This window comes from Epinephelus moara, chromosome 10, assembly GCF_006386435.1.
Source record: "Epinephelus moara isolate mb chromosome 10, YSFRI_EMoa_1.0, whole genome shotgun sequence".
Classification (NCBI taxonomy): domain Eukaryota; kingdom Metazoa; phylum Chordata; class Actinopteri; order Perciformes; family Serranidae; genus Epinephelus; species Epinephelus moara.
In genome coordinates this window covers 32,876,463-32,896,516 of record NC_065515.1, presented here as the reverse complement: position 1 = coordinate 32,896,516, position 20,054 = coordinate 32,876,463, and the positions used below count along the sequence as shown (strand labels likewise).

General features: G+C 39.7%; 1 protein-coding gene across 1 annotated transcript; it reads left to right on the top strand.

Annotated features, from left to right (window-relative positions):
- Positions 1-277: 277 nt before the first annotated feature.
- On the top strand, positions 278-17,476 carry si:ch73-40i7.2 (FYN-binding protein 1). Its single transcript, XM_050054013.1, has 16 exons — positions 278-433; positions 4,548-5,169; positions 6,031-6,145; positions 6,582-6,628; positions 6,772-6,809; positions 7,142-7,173; positions 8,005-8,137; positions 10,050-10,212; positions 12,942-13,092; positions 13,307-13,323; positions 13,915-13,975; positions 14,257-14,299; positions 14,620-14,782; positions 15,855-15,888; positions 16,082-16,119; positions 16,282-17,476. Exons 1-16 carry the CDS (start codon positions 431-433, stop codon positions 16,317-16,319), a joined length of 1,698 nt encoding a protein of 565 aa, XP_049909970.1. The 5' UTR covers positions 278-430; the 3' UTR covers positions 16,320-17,476.
- The last annotated feature ends 2,578 nt before the right edge of the window (positions 17,477-20,054 follow it).

Below are 20,054 nucleotides of genomic sequence, written 5' to 3'. Positions count from 1 at the left end.
ACTATTTGTCATTTGTCTTGTGCTTTTAACTAAAACTATGTCATCACACTTTTTTCCTAACATTTTTATTTTTTAAATACAAATGAGGAAAAAGTCTACAACATATTGCCATAAAGACAAATCTTCGCTTTACTTAAAATGTCCTCACAGTGCCCTCACTCTGTACATTTTGATACGCATGATTAAAAAAAAACTGACCCTTTAAGAAGAAGTGAAACATACTGGCTGAGATCATGTTAACATATCTCTACTGTTCATCCCATGCTGCTGCGCTGTCAGTCCCCCAGTTGCCCACACTGAATTACTGAGCATTTCCTCATTTGCAGTAAGTTTAGTGTCACAGGTCTGTACAGCAGCATCAGGATGTATACTGAATCACTGCTGGACATGAAGCACTTTATCCATCAGTAAACCATCACTAAAGGCAAACATGGTAAGAAACTGTTATTTACTATGTTATTTAAGAAGTGCTGTTGTTGTTTTTAGCATATAAACCAATGGAGGGTTTGAAACTCCTCCACACCACCTTTCACACTTTAATTCTGGCCATTTCCTCCTAACCATCAAGGCGTCTATGAATAACCTGACTGTTGTAGAAAGACCATCAACTGATTTTAATGTTTCATTGGGGGTAAAACCTCAGTTTTCTTGTGGCATTCAACTACCTACTCATTAAATCAACTTTTAAAACTTTTAACCTGCTTTAAAATCCTGTGTAGGCGACGATCTGACCGACTGGCTGCTGTTGTTCTTCATAGCAATTACATCATTTTCACAGGAGAAGGGGAAGTTAGATTTTGAAAAAGAAAGAAGAAAGATATGTTCACGCTGCTGCTGATGAAAGAAAGCTTTATTACACACAGCTATCACTGGTTAATGATTTACAGTGTGCTCAGTGCTGCTTTACTTCTACTTTTCTGTCTTCCTTCTCTTAAATTTCACATTAACTGCAATTAAAGACTTCTTTAAATTAAAAAAAAAAGAGGCAAAAATGGTTGATATTTAGTTTTTAAATTGTTAAAAAAAAGCCCGTACTCCCTCCAGGTTTTCTCCATGTTGGGGTCATTAGATCATCATGACCCCGCTGAAACCAGACTAATTATTGTAAATTTGACTGTTCTTTAATGTTCCAGCAATTAAGTAAATGAATCAACTACATTAAATGTCTGTTTTCTGTTACAGAGACTGGCTGGTGCGTAATATGTGACAAAAGATTAGTATCACCTGAATATATTCAGTCAAACTTAATCTGTATAGCAGCATTCACACAGGTTAGGGCAGTTCAAAGTGCTTTACAGACTGTTAAGCTCATGATAAGACAAATGTTCACAACAGGTTTCACTTTTTTGCCCTAATAGAGATCAATAGAGTTTATTGATATTTCAGAAAATGTTGGCTTTCACACAACAAAAAATATAAATATATAAATAAGTACAAAATGAGATTTGACTGTGAATAAGTAATTTTATGCGAACTGACTTTGTCTTTATTTTGTCACTTAGTCATAAATAAAATGATTTCTCTCAGTGTTACCAGGTTTTCTCTGCAGCGCACCTGCGCAGCTACAATCTGTGGTGACACCGTTTTAAAAACATCTGCGATAATGTGTCAGCGCCAAATGACACACTCGTACAGATGAACACACACACTCCTGCAGGCACTCGCTTACTCAAAGTGGAACCCCATGTATGCATGTCATCGGTTTTGTGGTGTAGAGAGAAAGGTTTTTGTCTGTTTCCTCTGTTCCTCGCATTGAGAGAGACGACTGCGAGCAGAGTTCGAAGCTTATTGGAGCAGGGGTGACAGTGCTGTAGGGCGTCTCTATGGTAACCAGCGCAGGATGCTGGCTGAGGTACAGAGGTGTGTGGTTGTGAGCACTTCCTGCTCTTCTTCACACTCTCTGTTTGGCTCTGTCACAACTTTAGGTGTTCAGACATTAGATGGTGTCATTTCTTTATTGTCATCATGTTTGCGTTTTCTCAGCATTACAGAGAGCGAGGTGCGTTCATTCATGACAAAATTTGCTTTTATTTCCACCATGTTTCCCTCCTTATCTCCTCCATATATGTGAGTCAGCTAACCAGCGCTCTATTAAAACAGTTTTCTGACTCCGCTTGCTGAAGTTAAACTCAGTCTGTCTGTAGATGACTGTAGCTCCTTTATTTTAAACTCTCCTTCCTTCTTTTATTTCAGTTCATTTGTGTAGGTGAGAATGACAACATTCAAACCCCAGATAACGTAACAGGGATGCCTAAACCTGAAAACCTCAGTTCTTACATGATGACTGAGACTCATGTCAAATTTTTGGTCTGTCTCAACTTTCATCTACCACAGATACATTTTAAAAACACTCCAAGGTGAATAAATGTACACTCCATACACATAGAATTCCATACAGGTAGAATTCACAGCTGAGATATTGTATTGGATTTTACAGGTGTACCTAATAAAGTGGCCACTGAGCATAAAAACTCCCCTCACTGGGGCGTTGGTGGCTTAGTGGATAGAGCAGGCACCCCATGTACAAGGCTGTTGCCGCAGCGACCCGGGTTTAACTCCAACCTGTGGCCCTTTGCTGCATGTCATTCCCTCTCTCTCTCTCTCCCCCTTTCACACTTGACTTTCCTGTCAATTAAAGGCAAAAACTGCCCAAAAAATATCTTTAAAAAAAAAAAAAAAAAAAAAAAAAACTCCCCTCACTAACACAGACAGCAGCGTTTCACTTAGCAGCAGCGTGGCGTCAGTGTGAGTGTGAGGAACCAGACAGGAAATGGCTTCTAAACATCAAATTCAATAACCACAGCCAGAGTATTCAAACATAGACAAAAAAAATCTACATGAAATCATTGCAGTAAATATTAGATATCCACCTTGGCAGGATACCAAACTCCGTCCTATAAAAATGTTTGTCTGGAAGTCATGTGACTGTTTTTATGAGCTTCGGTTTTTGCATGTTGTCATTGTCACACTAAATGACCAAAATTCCAAAGTTGCAACAGAGGCGACTTCTACATACAAAGACAGATCTTTAGAGGTGTAACTACCCTTTAAAAGTCTGCCATAACATCTCAGATAAACATTAAAGCCAGGGACGCCCATCCATGACTGCTCCAAGCATTGGAACAACATCAAACTTTATCTGGGCCCAATCCCAATTATTATTTTTACTCCACCCCTTATCTTTCGAGTGGCACCTTGCCCCTCAAAACAAAAGTTACAAGGGGTAGTCGGCATTTACATAAACAGACACAAGTAACAAATAGCCGTTTTCTGCTGTGGTGATTTCCTTTGCGTGGGCTATAGGCAACCTCTTGCGGTTGCCAGGACGCTAGCGATTTGTTCACAGCTTACTTTTGTATAAGCTGTGAACACAAAAGTAAGCTGTGTGTGTGTGTGTGTGTGTGTGTGCGTGTGTGTGTGTGTGTGTGTGTGTGTGTGTGTGTGTGTGTGTGTGCGTGTGTGTGTGTGTGGTGTTGGTGGTCAATGGGGGCAGTGAACATGTCAAAATGTAGCACTGTCATGCACAAATCTGCAATAACAATGTAATTCTGGCTAGCTAACGTTAGCTTGTTAACCACTACTGTACCAAGACATCGACATACTAGTAATTTCTTCTGTTATGCACTTTGTTTAGAAAAGGAAATTGAAACAACAAAAAATAAGATAACATGACTCTAATCATACATTTTAAATCTTTATCAACAAAGAAAATACGTGAAAAGTGTGTCTCTGAAAAACTTTAGCTTGGAGGGCCATGTAGCCCTAACACTTGGCCCTACTCCTCTATTACAACAAGAATTGCGACACCTTACCCCTAGACATGAATACGCAAAGGGGTAAAGTTTGTGGTAGGGGCAACGAGTCTATTGGGATTGGGCCTTAGAACAATCCGATTTTCTTTCAGGAATGCACAGATCTGATATGTCGGGTATCAGCCGAAATGTGGCCAATTCAGTTTCTTTGTCAGTGTCACTATGTTTTTCACTGCCATTCATTAAATCAGCTGCAGTTGTTAGTGTCTCTGACCTCATGCTAGAGTTGAAATTCTTAATTTGTAGTGTGGTTAACTTACTCTAAATTTGGACTAGAGGAGCAGTGGTATCAGATAGTTAGACACTGACGATACCCTGAGTTTAAGTATCATATTGTCTACATAACCTTATCTCTACTATTGTTTCCATAAAGATTATTGATAAAACAGAAATTCTAACCACCTGTTTTAATTGAAACAAGATTTTATTGTATTGTTAATGATAATCTAATTCGTTCATGAAGATCACAATCTCTGAGAGGAATCATTTTCTTTCTGTTCCTGTAAAAGTTTTCTCTGCTGCACAGAGTTGGAGATTTCTCAGCTCTGTGAAGATCAAAACGACCAGGAAACTGTGTTGTTGCACAGTGCATTCTCACTTTGTGATAGCATAAGGGTTTGACAAGTGTGTGTTTGTGAGCGTGGGGGGCATGCCGTGCTGTGTGCTGTGCTGCTAACTTCCTGCTTTAGAAACAGAGCAGCTGCAGTTGAGTTTGTACTCCTGTGTTGTTTTCAGGGGGAGACTGTCGACGTCAAGGCTCTGAGGGCCCGGTTCAACAACAACGCCAGCACCTCAGACACCAGCAGCCGAGACAGTGGCTCCCCAAAATCTCCACGACCTGGATTTGGAAAACTGATCCTGCCACTGACTGATAACGATCTGGCGCACCACAGACTGTCTCCTACGGTTCCCCCTCCTCCGATGGCCAACCCAGGCCTGGTGAGATTTCCAAGGGCGGAACCGATGGCAGCCCCCATCCCCTCCAGACCTTCCTTCCCTCGACCACCTCCCAATCCAGGAGTCAGAGCATTGACCCAGCCTGGAGACCCCGGAAAGGTCAAGCAAAAGGGGGAGATGCTACAGAACATGATGCTGAGGCACCAGAAGCCTCCAGCTCCCAATTTCACCCCGGGTCCAGCTCCGGCTGCGGCTTCTGCACCAGCTCCCACCTCCACCCCTCTACCGCTCCGACAGCAGCCTCGACAGAGAAGCGCAGGGGACGTGACCCCACTGAGGAGGCCTCTACCTCCTGAAGGACCCCAACCTTTGAAACCAAAACGGCCTCCCAACGTCAACCTGGAGCCTTTTCTGAGGTCCAACCGAGGACCTGCCCTCCCTGGTCCGAGAAAGAATGACGGTGAGTCTCTCGGGCTTTTTCACATCCATAGATTTCTAATTATGTTGAACTAATAAATGAAAGATGCTTTGGATGTTGCTGGTGTTCACTGGAATTTATATCTCTGTGGCTCATTTTACTCATTTTTGCATAAAAACAAACACTTGAGGTTCATTCTTTTAAACAATAATTGACAAAATCATGACAGTGATGGGTGGATTTGGAAGATCAGTCAACAGGCTTTGCCACAAAGACAAACTGGTTTATTTCCTGCCCTGCTGTCATTTTGTTTTTTCACAGAAGACATTTTGACATGTCACAGTAGGAAAACCTCAGGTGTTAACAATATTTTAATGATGGCTAAACTCGAACCTGCTTCAGTTTCAGGGTCCTGGTATTGTGCCTGTGGGCTCACTGTCACATTGTCATGGTTTACAGGGACACCTGAACAGAACAAAAGTATCGTTAATATTTTTAGTAACTCCTGTGCTCTTCTTACTGTGACAAGTCAAAATGTCTGCGCTGAAGAAAATAGACGATAGGGTATTAAACTTTTCTATTATTCTATCTCTGAATTTTAACTTCTGATCGAAAATTAAGTCCATTAAAATTTTGCTGATGGAGCCTCAAATACCAAAAGAAGAAAAAGAGCCCTTTTGTAAAACATTAGTATCATTTTTTTTTTTTTAAATCCTGTCATAAATGTTTCATGTTAAAATGTGCTAATTAACAAAGCTCAGTAACAAGAAAGAAAACAAGAACATTTCAACATATTTGTTGTGAATTTTTGCCTTTTTGTTGACTGTCCATTTGTCGCTGGTTCTCTGTCTCATGTAGCCGTGAATTTCTTTGCATTAACAACCGTCTCTCTGGTTCTCCCAGGAGGTTCCCCGGGCTCAGCAGGCAGAAAGATGCCTTTACCTGCAGTCGTCAGTCCTCCAAAGCCGCCACAACGATTCACCAAACCCAGCAGGCTGCCGCACCAAATTGCCTCCATGTGAGTATTAAACTACTCCACACGATGCTGGTGTTTTTTAAGAACCTGCAGAGATGTACGTACTAAAGCATAAGTGTCTATGTTTTTCATTTCATGTTATTTATTTTACATCTCTGAATACACAATTACTGTAATAAAATCACTGAGAATGCCACAATAAAATCTTAGTCATATTTCCATCACATGACGTAAAGATAGCCGGCAGGAAATTGTGTGAAAATTAATGTTACGCTTACATCAATGTAACTCACTTAAAGGAGAATAAATCATACCAGAGACTCTAATTTTGAATCTAAAAAAAAGTATAAAATGAGAAATATGTGGGCACATTTTTGTAAATTGCTGCAACATCCAGGTGTCAAATGGTCTAAGATACATGTCACATAATTAAATGCTTACTGATAAACAGCCAAACTTGCTTGTTTATTGATTGCAGGGACATTGAGGATAATGAGGACTTCTATGATGACATTGATAGGAACGGTAATAATCGCAGCGTGTTTACTGGGGCAACGTTCCTCTTGTTCCTCTGACACATTTTAAGTTTTTAAAATTTCCCTATATTATAATTAATTAAGAGAATGTGCCACTTTCCTTTCATGTCTTAATATTGTGTGACTTTACAGAGTCCTGTAGCGACAACGGTTCACACTGTATGGACGGGGTAAGGACAAAAAACTGAAACTGAAATTTTAACTTACTGTAAATTGAGAATGCTTCCCATTTTAAGAGTTTAAAACCAGGCAGTTCCTCCTTTGAGAACATGTTGTTTTCTTCCCTGAAACTAGAAACTACAATTCCAGTTTACACTTGTTTGTATTGCTGGAATATTAATGTTCTATTGGTGAGACAAGTAACGATTAAACTTAATCTATTGTCGGTGGAGCAGAGAATGATTTTCTTACAATGGGTGGTGTTCTCCTTAAATCTAATTATCCTTGTTAATGAATTTAACTTTGCTATTTAAACATGTAAATAAAATCTTTTCTCTTGCAGGAAGATGATGAAGTGTATGAGTTTATTGACGAGTAAGTACTAACTTTCTGCCTTTACTGTTAAAACACTGTCTGTACTCGTTAGGCATGTTACAAGCCAAAAGCAGCTCTTTAAACATGAAGCGGGACAGTGTTTCTATGTATTTCTGTTACTGCTGCTGTTATTTTTGCATCTACTGCAAGTCCTGCTAAAGCAGCTACTTGTGCAACAACCACAACTGCAACCACTATTACTAAAAAGACTTTTGCAATTATGGCGTTTTTGCAGCTGACACAACTTTAAATTATTCAAACTGACAACAACAATCTCTGCTCCATGAGATTTGAAGTCACACAGAAACAGCGTTTTGATTTAATGTGTCAACACTGAATGTGCCACAGTTGTACGATGATACTTCTACCACTTCTCTATGGTTATAAGTTGTTTCTGTGATTCAACTTATTTCCTGTAAAAGAGGGATAGTGTCAAAACCAGGGGTGGGAGCATACTGAAATGTGGGTAGACTAAAACAAACTGAAAGTGAAGTTTGTGGGATATTGCAGTTCAGAAAACAGTTTAATGTGAAGTTCTCAGGAAATAAACCTGTTGATTGTTGTCAGCAATTTAACATATAACTTTATTGTTCAGGTAAGCGCATGTTTTTTCATGTAACCACAATATATACCTTTTTCCAGAGAGTTAAAATAATGGTACTACCACGGCAAAGCATAGCTTCTTACGGCATGCACAGCATCAAACAGTCAGTAGCACAGCTGCAGATTCCTTTTAGTGGCTTGTCATTCATATTGTACGAGTATACTGTGATGTGAACTGTCTAAAAAACGTCACATTTCTCATTTCTCGTTTGAATTCTTCCTTCACAGGGACCAGGTGGAGCAAAATCGATTACATGCCGAGAAGCAAAACAAAAAAGATGCAAAGAGGCAGCGGGAGCAGGAGAAGAAAGAGCAGATGGAGCGTCAAAAAAAAGAAAATGAGTTGAGGAAGAAATTTCAGGTACCAACAAAGATGTCCTCAGTGAAACTCTTAAGTCCTGTTTCTATGACAGAAAATCAGATAGTATCACTTTTGAATTTAGGTGACATGGATGACAGTTTAGAGGGAAAATTTGCCACCTCTTATGTGAATGCCCAGTTAGTAAATGTAGCCCATTGAAGCAATAAATTCCTTAGTGTGTACTATACTGACAAAGAAAGCTAAGTCCTGCTCATAGAGCTGTGCCAGCAGTGCTTTATGTTCCAGGATGCATTGCACACAAGTCTTGGCCACTCTCCACTACATTCTTTAGCCATATTCTGGTTCAAACAAATACAGCTAAATATTTAAGTCACCCAATACACTGTGAGAGGTGTCCTGATCATAACATCCTCTGCACTTATATTTGGGATACAAGCAAAAACAGTGATATCGAGAGCCAACACATTCTCATCCCAACTCATCAAATACAGCTGCTTTGTCAGTGGACCTACACGTCAAAATATGACGCACTAGTTAGCCTCCTATGTCGCTTCTGGATGTTCAGGAAGGGCATGTCAATTTACGATTGTTACATCAATTGTGTCTTTTCAAGATAAACTTACAATATTAATAAAACTCCACTGACTTTTGGTTTCACACAAGAAGCGAACAGCAGGCTCCCAGGTGAAAGTCCGAAGTTGTTTGACCCATCCAGCTCCCCTCGCACCAGTCCTGTATGGACTTTCTTGCGCTTTACACTACAGTTGATGTCTGTTGCATAAGAAAAAGTTGTGGCCTGGTGCATATTAATTAATTCATTCATTCCTTCATTCAAACTTTTATTTAAGACTCGGGAAATCAATTGAGGGAGACACCCATTTTCAATAATGCCGAGCATGAGCAAAGACATTAAAATAATCAATAAGCAAACAAAGAACCATCATTCATACCAATTAAAACAAAAATGAATCTTTCAAAACAACGAACAATTATAGCAATATATGATCGTTAAAAGCAGAAATACAGGATGATAAAAGTAGAAATATAGGATGATCAGCATGTTATGGTGTAGATGAATAGTTAAAAACATTTCTAATCAATTAAAACAAGATCTGAAATAAGGCATTTAAACAGCCATAATGGTGGCAGAGTGTCCAACTTAAAGGTCTTTTGCAGATTGTTCCATGTATAAGGTGCACTGTAAGAGAATTTTCCTAGTTCAGTTCTGATTAAGGGAGTGTGAAGCAACAACCTATTTTGTGAGCAAGTACAGAGATTATGTGAGGTCACAAAGGGTGCCTCTGTGCATTGGTTTCTGACGCCAAGGTCCACTGACAAAGTGGCAGTATCTGACGACTGGGAGTGAGAACGGGCTGCTAGAGAAACTAAAGCTGAAGTAGCCTGTAGTGTTTTGCCTCCAACTAATTGTCAAGGGACCAATTGTGGCCTTGTATTTCAGAATATACTACACATGGCTCGCCACATAATGTCGGTTAATCGAGCAAGTTCACTTGGCTTTTTTTTCCATTTACCTAATAGTGGCGGGACTGTCACACAGTTGTTGACATGCACCAAGTGGGAACTATGCGGGTGGAACTAAAGTGTTTTTATAAACAGACGGTACACAAGCAAAGGAATGATTACCTTACAGCAGACATTTCCTGCTAGGTAGCAGAATATGGCCACAGCAAAGAAACATAACGTCGTTGCTTTTAGGAGCGGTAGAAAGTTGAATACTTTTTAACTGAAAGATGAAACAGTTATGTCTGTCTCATTTGTACGGCATGAAGCAGCTGCCTCCCTTATATTTTCACATTATCTATTCTGGCCCCCATTCAAAAAAAGTTAGGACACTCCTGTCTTACATCCTGAAGCACTGACGTCCACATCTAAACCTCATTAATTTCTGTTAATTGATGACTTTCACAGTTTTGTTTCTCTCTTTCTGTAGTTGCAAGGGGAGGTGGAGGTTATTCATACAGCCAAAGTCCGGCATGACTGGTATGGAGGAGGAAAACTGGACCTCAGCGTACGACAAGGAGAGAGCGTGGAGATCCTCAGAGTGAAGAATAACCCCGGAGGCAAATGGTTGGCTCGCTCTCTGAACGGAAACTGTGAGTTTCACTTAAATTTTTCTATCAGGCATGTTTAGAAAAGCTTTCAGTCTGAACCTCTCTTTAGTGTCATACAGTTAAGTGAGGCATAGCAGGTTCACCTCCCTACATTAATCTTCAGTGATGTGTTGATATGGAGGCTAAACAACTGAAAGTTTATATCTTAAATGATGGTTGTTGTTGTGACAATATTTCTTCTTTTAAATGTGTAAATTGAGATATTATTTTTAAAGGTGACAGGCAAGTTTGTAGATCCTTTGTAGCTCAGTTCTATGAATTCAGCAGCAGTTTATGTGTGTGCGTGTGTGTGTGTATCTGTGTGGTGGGTACAGGGTAATCATCACAGTACTGTAAGTCTCCACCCACCTGTTTGTTTTTTTAACGTTAACGTTGTTTTCAATTTACATGGAAATACTTGAAACTCAAAAAGAAACCTGAAATGTTGCATTTGTTACACTTGGGTTTGGTGGAAAAGTTGTTATTAGTAATAGCAGATTATTTCAAATCTTCCATGACCTTATAGTATCTTCTGCAATTATTGCACTTCAGCAGGCAAGGTGTGCGTGCGATGACTGATCTGAGTTTAGATCTTCAGTTTAAAACATTATGTCTGGGCCTCGCTTCCTTAAAGGATTGTGGTCCTGCCATGGCTCTAACTGTATTATGCATATAAAAATACGATGTATCATGTTATGCAGATGATATTCAAATCTCTTTGGGAAACCAAAACATCTGCTTACTGCACATTTCCTCTATTGTCTGATTAACCTCTGTAGTAAGTAATGCAAATTTGCAAGCAGTTACATAGAGGACAAGAAAATAATGAACAGGTTGAAGACAACAAAGAATTCAGTCATTTCCGTAACCACTTATCCTGTTGTGGGTCGGGGGGTGGAGTACACCCTACACAGGTCACCAGACTAGTGCAGGGCTGACACATAGAGACAGACAACCATTCACGCTCACATTCACACCTACGGCCAATTTAGAGTCACCTGCATGTCTTTGGATGGTGGGAGGAAGCCGGAGAACGTGGAGAAAACCCACACTGACATGGGGAGAACATGCAACCCCGCACAGAAGGGCTCCCTCACCCTGAGTTCGGACCTCCCACACTGGGTTTGAACCAAGAGGCGACAATGTCAACCACTGCACCACCATGCCGCCCACAACAACTACAAACAACAAAGAATGTCGTGAATCAAAGCAGAGTAGCATTTTCCCTACTGATAATGTGACATATTTCATGACTATTTCAATTATCATTAATTAGTAGATAAAAGAGAGAGACGATGACACATGAGATGATATGACACATGAAAATCATTTAATTTTTTTTAAAGGGACATTGTGTAACATTTTCAGTTGTTTATTGGCAAAATTGATGTCTGCATTCATAAATATGTCATCACTGGTGTACTATTACCTCCACCAATAATCTGACTTATTCTCGTAAAAGGAGAATTTCGGATTTGTTTGTATATTGTGTGGGTAAGTCGTCTGTGGGGTTCCATTACGTTTTGCCATCTTGAGAATACACCCGCCAGCAAGGGACATACAGCACCGCCTTCGGCGTTTTCGTTGAGAGCCAGGCCAGCACTGCGTGACTGAGGAGCCGAAGGAGAGGAGCAAGAGGCGCTTCGCTACTACCCTGGCAAATTTGAAACAAAGTCCCACTCTTTGAGCATAATGCAGGATCATGCATATGCAGCATCATGGGAGACGGAATCCTTGTCGCCAAGAAAGCGCAAAAGGGAATAGAAAAGGCAGCGTGACCGGCGAATTAAAAAAACGAAGGCCCACATCGGGGTAGCCTTTCCCAGGTAGAGAGAGCTGCTGAGGGAGAATGGTAATGCAATCACAGGCCAGCGCCGCTGTTGGCTGTTAGCCGCTGTTAGCGGCCAGTCGCTAACAGCCTCATCCCTCTCCTCGCATCACTGCGCCGCTGTTAGCTGTTAGCCGCTGTTAGCCGCTGTTAGCGCTGGCCTGTGATTGTATTACCTTTCTCCTTCAGCAGCTCTCTCCACCTGGGAAAGGCAACCCCAATGCTGACCCTTGTTTTTTTAATTCGCCGGTCACGCTGCCTTTTTGATTCCCTTTTGCACTTTCTTGGCGACGAGGATTCCGTCTCCCGTGATGCTGCATAATACATGATCCTGCATTATGCTCAAAGAGTGGGACTTTGTTATGCGGCAGTAGTGCCGCTGGCCACTAACAGCTGTTAGCGGCGCAGTAATGCGAGGAGAGGGATGAGGTGTGTGAGGTTGAGCCACTTGTCAGTTGTCAAAGGACAAGACGTGATTGGTTTGTTTCAATTTACATCCGCCCCAACAGTCCTACGTTGTAAACACAGCCAGCATGGTGAGGAGGGGGTTTGTCAACTCGCGTTGCGTGTGTCTGTGTAGGAGCCTGAATGAATACTCCATGTAGTATCGGATGACATAGTTTCATCAGTGTTATCATAGCTTTTTTGGTACACAGCGGCTACAGTTGTTGCAATACGTGTTTGAAACAGTGAGGCGCTAGAGTGCGCCATCTGTTTGAATGCAATATATGATTTCAACATTAGATGGGAGAAATTCCTACACACTGTGGCTTTAATATATACAGAGACACCCAGTAATAATATTAATTATCATTCTTGTATTAGATTTGTCTGAGTTGACTCACAGACTGAATCATCGTTATGTAACCAAAGTACATCATCTCCATGTTGTGTTGCCTTGCAGATGGATACATCAGTAACACATGTGTGGATGTTGACTATGAAGCAGTGAAGCGCAAAGTGCTCCAGTCCAGAAAAATAGACACATCAACATTGCCTCCACCACCTCCAGACCCCCCAATGATGTTGAATATGGAGTTGAATAGTAGCAACAGGTAGAGTAGATCATGTTGATCCTGCCATATTTACTGCTCTCTACTGTAATATTGTGAGAAAAAATATTTTAACACTCTTAAACCAACCTTTCCCAAAGCTTTTAAAGTATTTTTTTAGCAGCAATAATCTACTCTGAAATTGATCTAATTGTTCGGTTCTCAGTTTCACTCACATCACTTCCAACTAACATGCTATGTTTCCTCTAATCTGCAGCATGCTTCAAGATGATGGTAAGTGACATCACACCGCATATAAACATCACTGGCTGATTAGGATTAAGATTTATTTTAACTTCATCATTGCTCAATAGAAACTACACAGAAGTGTGCACACTACAGAAATTAAAAACGGAACTTAGCTCATTAATACAAATATCAGCTGTTTTTGGTTTCATCTTATTTCTTCTTCTATTTTTAAATCAAATTTTTAATTGGAATTCACAAGTGATTCATAGAATTCATTAGTGAAACATCTTTAAAAGTCTACTCTTATTAAAATATTGTTCAAAATTAACATCTTTAACTGAACTTGAAAGAATTGTATAACTCTCCACACAGTTTGCTGAAGCTCTGTAGGGTATTTGAAAACTTGAAAAATGAGAACTATGACCAACTTGATTACTTGAATATTTCTGTGAAATAAGCTATTTAACTTGTTTTCTTTATTTTATTCTTTTCTCACACAAGTGTAAATGATACATGTTTTTGATTGTTATTGTTTGTTTGTTTGTGTCAACAGATTTGTGACAGTTCGTGATTTGTATTCATTTACAGGAAGACAAGATAATTTGGCTTTATTGTACTTTTTTGTTTTGTCCTCAGATGACTATGATGACGTTCAACCAATGACGGAGGATTTCCCCCCACCACCGCTTGAAATCAGGTATCTATTTACGTCAGTTCCACTGAAACAGAGCAGGAAATGAGATGTTTGAGCTAGTGACACCTTAATACACCTCCAGTATCCGTATAATGTAAAGCTTTGTTTGTGTAGATATGATATAATGCGAAACTACTTGAGGTAATGTTCAAAGACAGAAATTACAACAGAATTAGTCTGCCACTAATTTATTTTTATCAATCTGTCAGACCAAATCTGAGAAAATGTGTGTTGTTTATTAATGTATTTAAATGCTTCTTAATAAATCATTAATCTGTTTCCAGCATTGATCCCAAAGTGGAGAAGGAGTTGAAAAAAAAATTTAAGGTAAAATGTCTTCACACTTTCACACCAGATTATTTGGTTAAGTGAAGGATAAAGCAGAGTGTCATCAGCATAGAGACAGAAGGAAATTGTGATATTGTTTACTGTGTGTTTCTCAATTATTTGTCTAAAGGGAAATATGTATAGAAAGAAAAGAACAGGGCCCAGGGTGGATCCTTGAGGAGCTCCACATACACCCCACAATTATGAGAAGCATAATTTCCACATGATGCATATAAAATAAATATGTTGCAATGCCCTCATTAATAAAATCACTGAAATGCAAAAAATGCTAAAAATGGTTCCCTGTTACTGTTACCCAGTATGAAGGACCTCTCAGGGTGATGCACACCATGATGGTGGATCCTAATAGCGTTATAAAGAAGCCAGGAGGGAAAGATCTGCCTGTGGTTCAAGGAGAAGTCGTGGACATCATCCAGCTCACCAGTAGCAAGAAAGCTCTGTGTCGCAACCGGTTTGGTAAATGTATGTAAACCCTTGCATCCCTCCTTGATAACATGTTATTTAAATCTTCAGCAGGTGATCCATTAGCAGTTTGTCAAGGTGTCTGGCTTTAAACAAGAAAGAGTAAGAGTTGATCTTTATTGTTGTGGCATTGTCATTAACAAAACAACAGTCATGCCAGCAGTTCTGTGAGGGTTCACTAAGGTAAAGCTGTGCTTTAAGCTAAATGCTAACAACAGCATGCTAATATGCTCACAATAAAACTGCTAACATGCTGATGTTAATGTATATCGTGCTCAACATCTTGGTTTACCATTTTAGCATGTAGGGATGGGAATTGATAAGATTTCATTGATACCAATGCCATTATTGAGTTTGCTTATCAGTGCAACCCTTTATCAGTTCCCTTATTGATTCCTGAAAAACCTTCTGTGTGAAAGAGAGATAGGCCTACACGGGTTCAGCATCAACACAACGGGACAACTGGATCTCTGAGTCCCATTCCTATCAGCATCATGTAATTGATTTTGCAAATATTTCAACCAAATTGCTGGACAAATGAAAATATTGAACTGACAATGGCGCTAGATGAATAGCCAGGAGATTAAAGTTATTACAATTCATCCTTAGGGGACCATGAATGTGTGTAACTGGACCCTAACCTAAATGTCACAGGAAGTCATACAATTTAGCATTGAAATCTCAGGGAGATTTATTTTTTGTTTCCTTTGTTATTTCCTTGTGAATCTGGAGCACATTAATTGTGTTTGATTACTATCACATCCAAGTAAGATTTATTCTATTGTTTTTCTTTTATTCTGATGTTTATTGAAAGTTGGCGTGACTGGCATCTGCTGTAAGGGGGATCATATATTGCTTCATAAGCTTTAATGTGCCGCTTTAATACAAGAAACATTTAAGATTCCTTCATGCTTCCAAAAATGTCATGAGAGTTTATGTTTCTCAGAGGATAATAGTTCAGTACAATAAATAAAATACAGATCATTGTGTAATAAATATACTGACAGTTGTATTTTACTAATTCAGTGTGACTGCTTTAACATAGAAGTCTGTTTTGTCTCACCACTCACAGATGGTTATGTGTCCAGATCTCTTCTTCTTCCAATGTAAGTGAAGTTGTAAAAAATTCTATTTTACAAATCTAACATAGTATGAATCTTTTCATTTAATCTGCAATTAATTTTGTTCTCATCCACAATTACAGCAAAGTCAATTTTGACTTTATGTTAACAAGTTTAAGGTCTTATATCAGCAGAAAACATTTTCTGCTGTTAGTTAAACATCAGTCTTTCTCTACAGGGAAGGAGACATTTACGACGACGTTGACTATGCAGGCGGTGAGTTATCTTTGAATCTGCATGTTCTGTCATGAAAGCCATGTAAACTGTATCACTGTAATTTACAGTGTAATCTGAAATATTCACTTTTGAAAACCCATACATTTGTCTGACTTTTGAATTCATTTTTTATGGACATTTTGTCTTTCTTTTTTATTTCAGACGTCTACGACAACGACTCCCTACACACGGATTATTAAAACATGTCAAACTAAACACACACTCACACAGAAGAATTTAGACAGACTAAATAAACAAACTATATAACACCATTATTAACAAACTATATAAAAGTTACAAACTAAAACTTAGGCTACATCCACACTATAACCTCTTCATTTTAAAACACACAACTATTTCTACGTTCATGCCTAGTGTCCACACTGCTCCAGCATTTTGGAACTGCTAAAACGGAGACCTTTGAAAACGCTGCTGACCCCACTTTAGTTTGAAAACTCCAGGGATGGGTTTTAGTCGAGGTGGACAGAAAAGGATACCTTTGACAAATGATAAGGACGCAGATATCAACATTTGTTTCCTGATTGGCTCTTAGTCACAACAAGCCAGAAAAATGATAGCAAGATCAACATACCTTATGTGATTTCAACTTTCTTGTGTGGGTTCCCCTTTTCCAGCATCATGGCTTCCTCAAGTGATGGACAGTGGTCCCGGTGCCACTCTAACATGTCACCATAATTGCTTTGCAGAGACTTCCAATATATTTTCTGCCTTGACCATCTTACTTGTGTTACTTTCAATAACAGATTCACCCCTTTGTCAGTCCAAGTAAAGAAATCCCAGGTCTTACTTTTCGCCATCTCCGCAGTGTTTTGCGGAACTAACTACTCCTTCCTGTTTACCCCTGCACTTACAGTACATGCCTAGTGTACGTGAATGTTCATGTGATATGCGGGATTATTTCTGGAACAGTGCTAAAACGCTTGTGTGTACAGAGACCATTTTCATTTTAAAATGCTGTTCTAAAATTTAAATGTATTAGTGTGGATGTGGCCTCAAACTATGTGAAAGAGGATTCAAACACAGCCCGAGCTCTCGGGGTCACAAACACACAAACTATATAACTATCTAACTATAAAAACTATATAAAACTAAAACTGTGTACTATATAACTAAAACTATACAAAACTATATTAAACTGAGGGACAAAAACAGATAATAGAGTGAACACACACACACACACACACACACACACACACACTGTGCTGAGAATAACAAACTTATCATCATTGCATTGTTTGTCAAACTGCTTGTATAGAAAGTGAATACACTATTACTGTAGCTTTGTGTATTGCTTCATGTCTGGGATAATTTAAAATAAATGATTTTTTTTTACTGGTATGTGTGTCCTTTTTTTTAATTCACTTTTTTCTCGCTTTTTTTTTTTTTTTTAATAAAATAGAGCAGCACTTAACCACTTGAAATGTGATGTTTAGTAAAGTGAAAGAAGAGTTAAATGAAGGAATAAGGCAGATGAGGGCAGAGGGTAGAGCAGGTGTCCTATATGCAAAGGAGATGTCATTGCTGCAGTGGCTGAGGGTTGTGGGTTCAGTTCAAGCCTGCTGCATATCTCCTTATCCTTCCTGACTGATTCTTCTCTAGTTTTCTGTTCTGCTGGTGTCTTTGTCACTACTGGTAGCATACCTGCAGACCGATCAGGTTGCACAGGTAGTCCAGCTCTTCCAGGATGGCACATCCATACGTGCAGGCGAAGAGGATTTGCTGCGTCTCCCAGCACAGTCTCAAGAGCACGGAGGAGATACCAGGAGACTGGCCGTAACACGAGGAGAGCTGGACAGGGCCATAGAAGGGCATCAACCCAGCAGCAGGACCGGTATCTCCTCCTCTGTGCAAGGAGGAACAGGAGGAGCACTGCCAGAGCTCTACAAAATGACCTCCATCAGGCTACTGGTGTGCATGTTTCAGAAACAGACTCCATGTGGGTGGCATAGGGCCCTGTGGTCCCTCTACTGGGATCTGTGCTCACAGCCCAGCACCGTGCAGCTCCATCATTCACCAGAGAACACCAGAATTAGCAGATCCGCCACTGGTGCCCTGTTCTCTTCACAGATGACAGCAGGTTCACACTGGACACATGTGACAGACATGACAGAGTCTGGAGATGCCATGGTGAACGTTATGCTACCTGTAACATCATCCAGCATGACCAGTTTGGTGGTGGGTCAGTGATGGTGTGGGGAGGCACATCCTTGAAGGGTCGCACAGTCCTCCATGTCATAGCCGACAGTACCCTGACTGCTGTTAGGTACCAGGATGAAAACCTCAGAGTGATTGTCAGACCTTATGCTGGTGCAGTGGGCCCTGGGTTCCTCCTGGTGCAGTGGGCCCTGGGTTCTTCCTGGTGCAGCGGGCCCTGGGTTCCTCCTGGTACAGGACAATGCCCGGCCTCATGTGGCCGAGTGTGTGGGCAGTTCCTGTATGACGAAGGCAATGATGCCATTGACTGGCCCTCTCGTTCTCCTGACCTAAATCCAGCTGAGCACCTATGAGACGTTATGTTTTGGTGCATCTGACGCCACCAGGACCACCACAGACTGTTCAGGAGCTCACTGATGCCCTAATCCAGGTCTGGGAGGAGATCCCCCACAACACAATCCGTTGACGCATCAGGAGCATGCCCAGAAGTTATTGGGAGTGCAAATAGGCACATGGGGGCCATACATGTTACTGGGTCACATTATGAGTTGCTGTGATGAAATTCACGTGAGTGGGATCAGCCTTTGATTTAAATTTTTTACTTTGATTTTTGGTGTGATATTGAATCCAGCCCTCAGTGGGCTCAGTGTTACTATAACTTTTTTAGCAGTATTTTTTTTTAAAAACATAATAACATTAATAGTAACAAGTATCACATCACATAGATTTGTTTCTCAGAAATGTTATTTATTTGTTTTTTATAATGTCCCTTGTCATCGACATCAAGTTGATTTTTCCCACAAAAAAGCAAATTACCCACTACATTTACATTAATATGATTAAATTCACTTTTATGAAACATAATATTAAAGGAAGGCCTACTGTGCATGTTGTTAAAGGAAAATTTCACCCCCATATGATTTGTATGTCAATTACTCATCCCATGTTACGGTAGATTTGGGAAAAAAAACTTAGTTTAACTTGCACGTCTCCATGTTGAATGAAAAAGGTGAACATTCTTGATTAATTGAAGTCACATGGGGCCGCATTTAACACTAGCAAAACTACATCAAAACATCTGTTTACTAACTCCCACACAACTTGTGCAGTGTACTGTAATCTAAGTCTCATTCATTTTTTTCCCCCACTATTATTTTTCCCCCATTATTTATTGATTTTTTCCCCACCCCTAAACCATACCAGTGCTGTTTCTAATGTCAGAGTGTTCTACTCTTGTTCGTTTTATTTATTTATTTATTTATTTATTTTTCATTTCTTTTAATTTTACTTATGATAGTTAAGTATAGTTTGATACTATTTGTTTAGTGCTTTTTCTTTTCTTTTTTTTTAATGCAGGACTTTTACTTGTAACAGAATGTTTTTACAGCGTGGTATTTCTATTTTTATTTAAATAAAAGATCTAAATACATCTTCCACCTCTGTATTATAGGCTACCTAACCCTCTGGGAGAAAAACATCACAGCAAAGCAACCCAAGAATGTATAAAGATCTTTCACAGCCTGAGGAAACAGATTTTATTTGTACTTAATATTAATTCGTAAACTAAAACTTTAAGGTAAAGCTGCAGAAAACATTATGTTCTATAATATTTTTTACTGTATTCACTGAAATAGATACATAGGCTATGATTGTTGAAGCAGAAACTCAGTTGCCCGAACAGAGGAGGGCAGCAACACACCGTCGTGAGAGGATGTTTGAATCGGTGATCGACTAGTTGAGTCTATCTGTACACTTCCTGT

Bases quoted from the DNA above. Each gene is read 5' to 3' on its own strand.
- si:ch73-40i7.2 (XM_050054013.1), top strand. The intron at 6,146-6,581 runs GTGAGTATTAAA...TATTGATTGCAG, and splicing joins CCGCACCAAATTGCCTCCAT to GGACATTGAGGATAATGAGG. The intron at 10,213-12,941 runs GTGAGTTTCACT...GTTGCCTTGCAG, and splicing joins TCGCTCTCTGAACGGAAACT to ATGGATACATCAGTAACACA.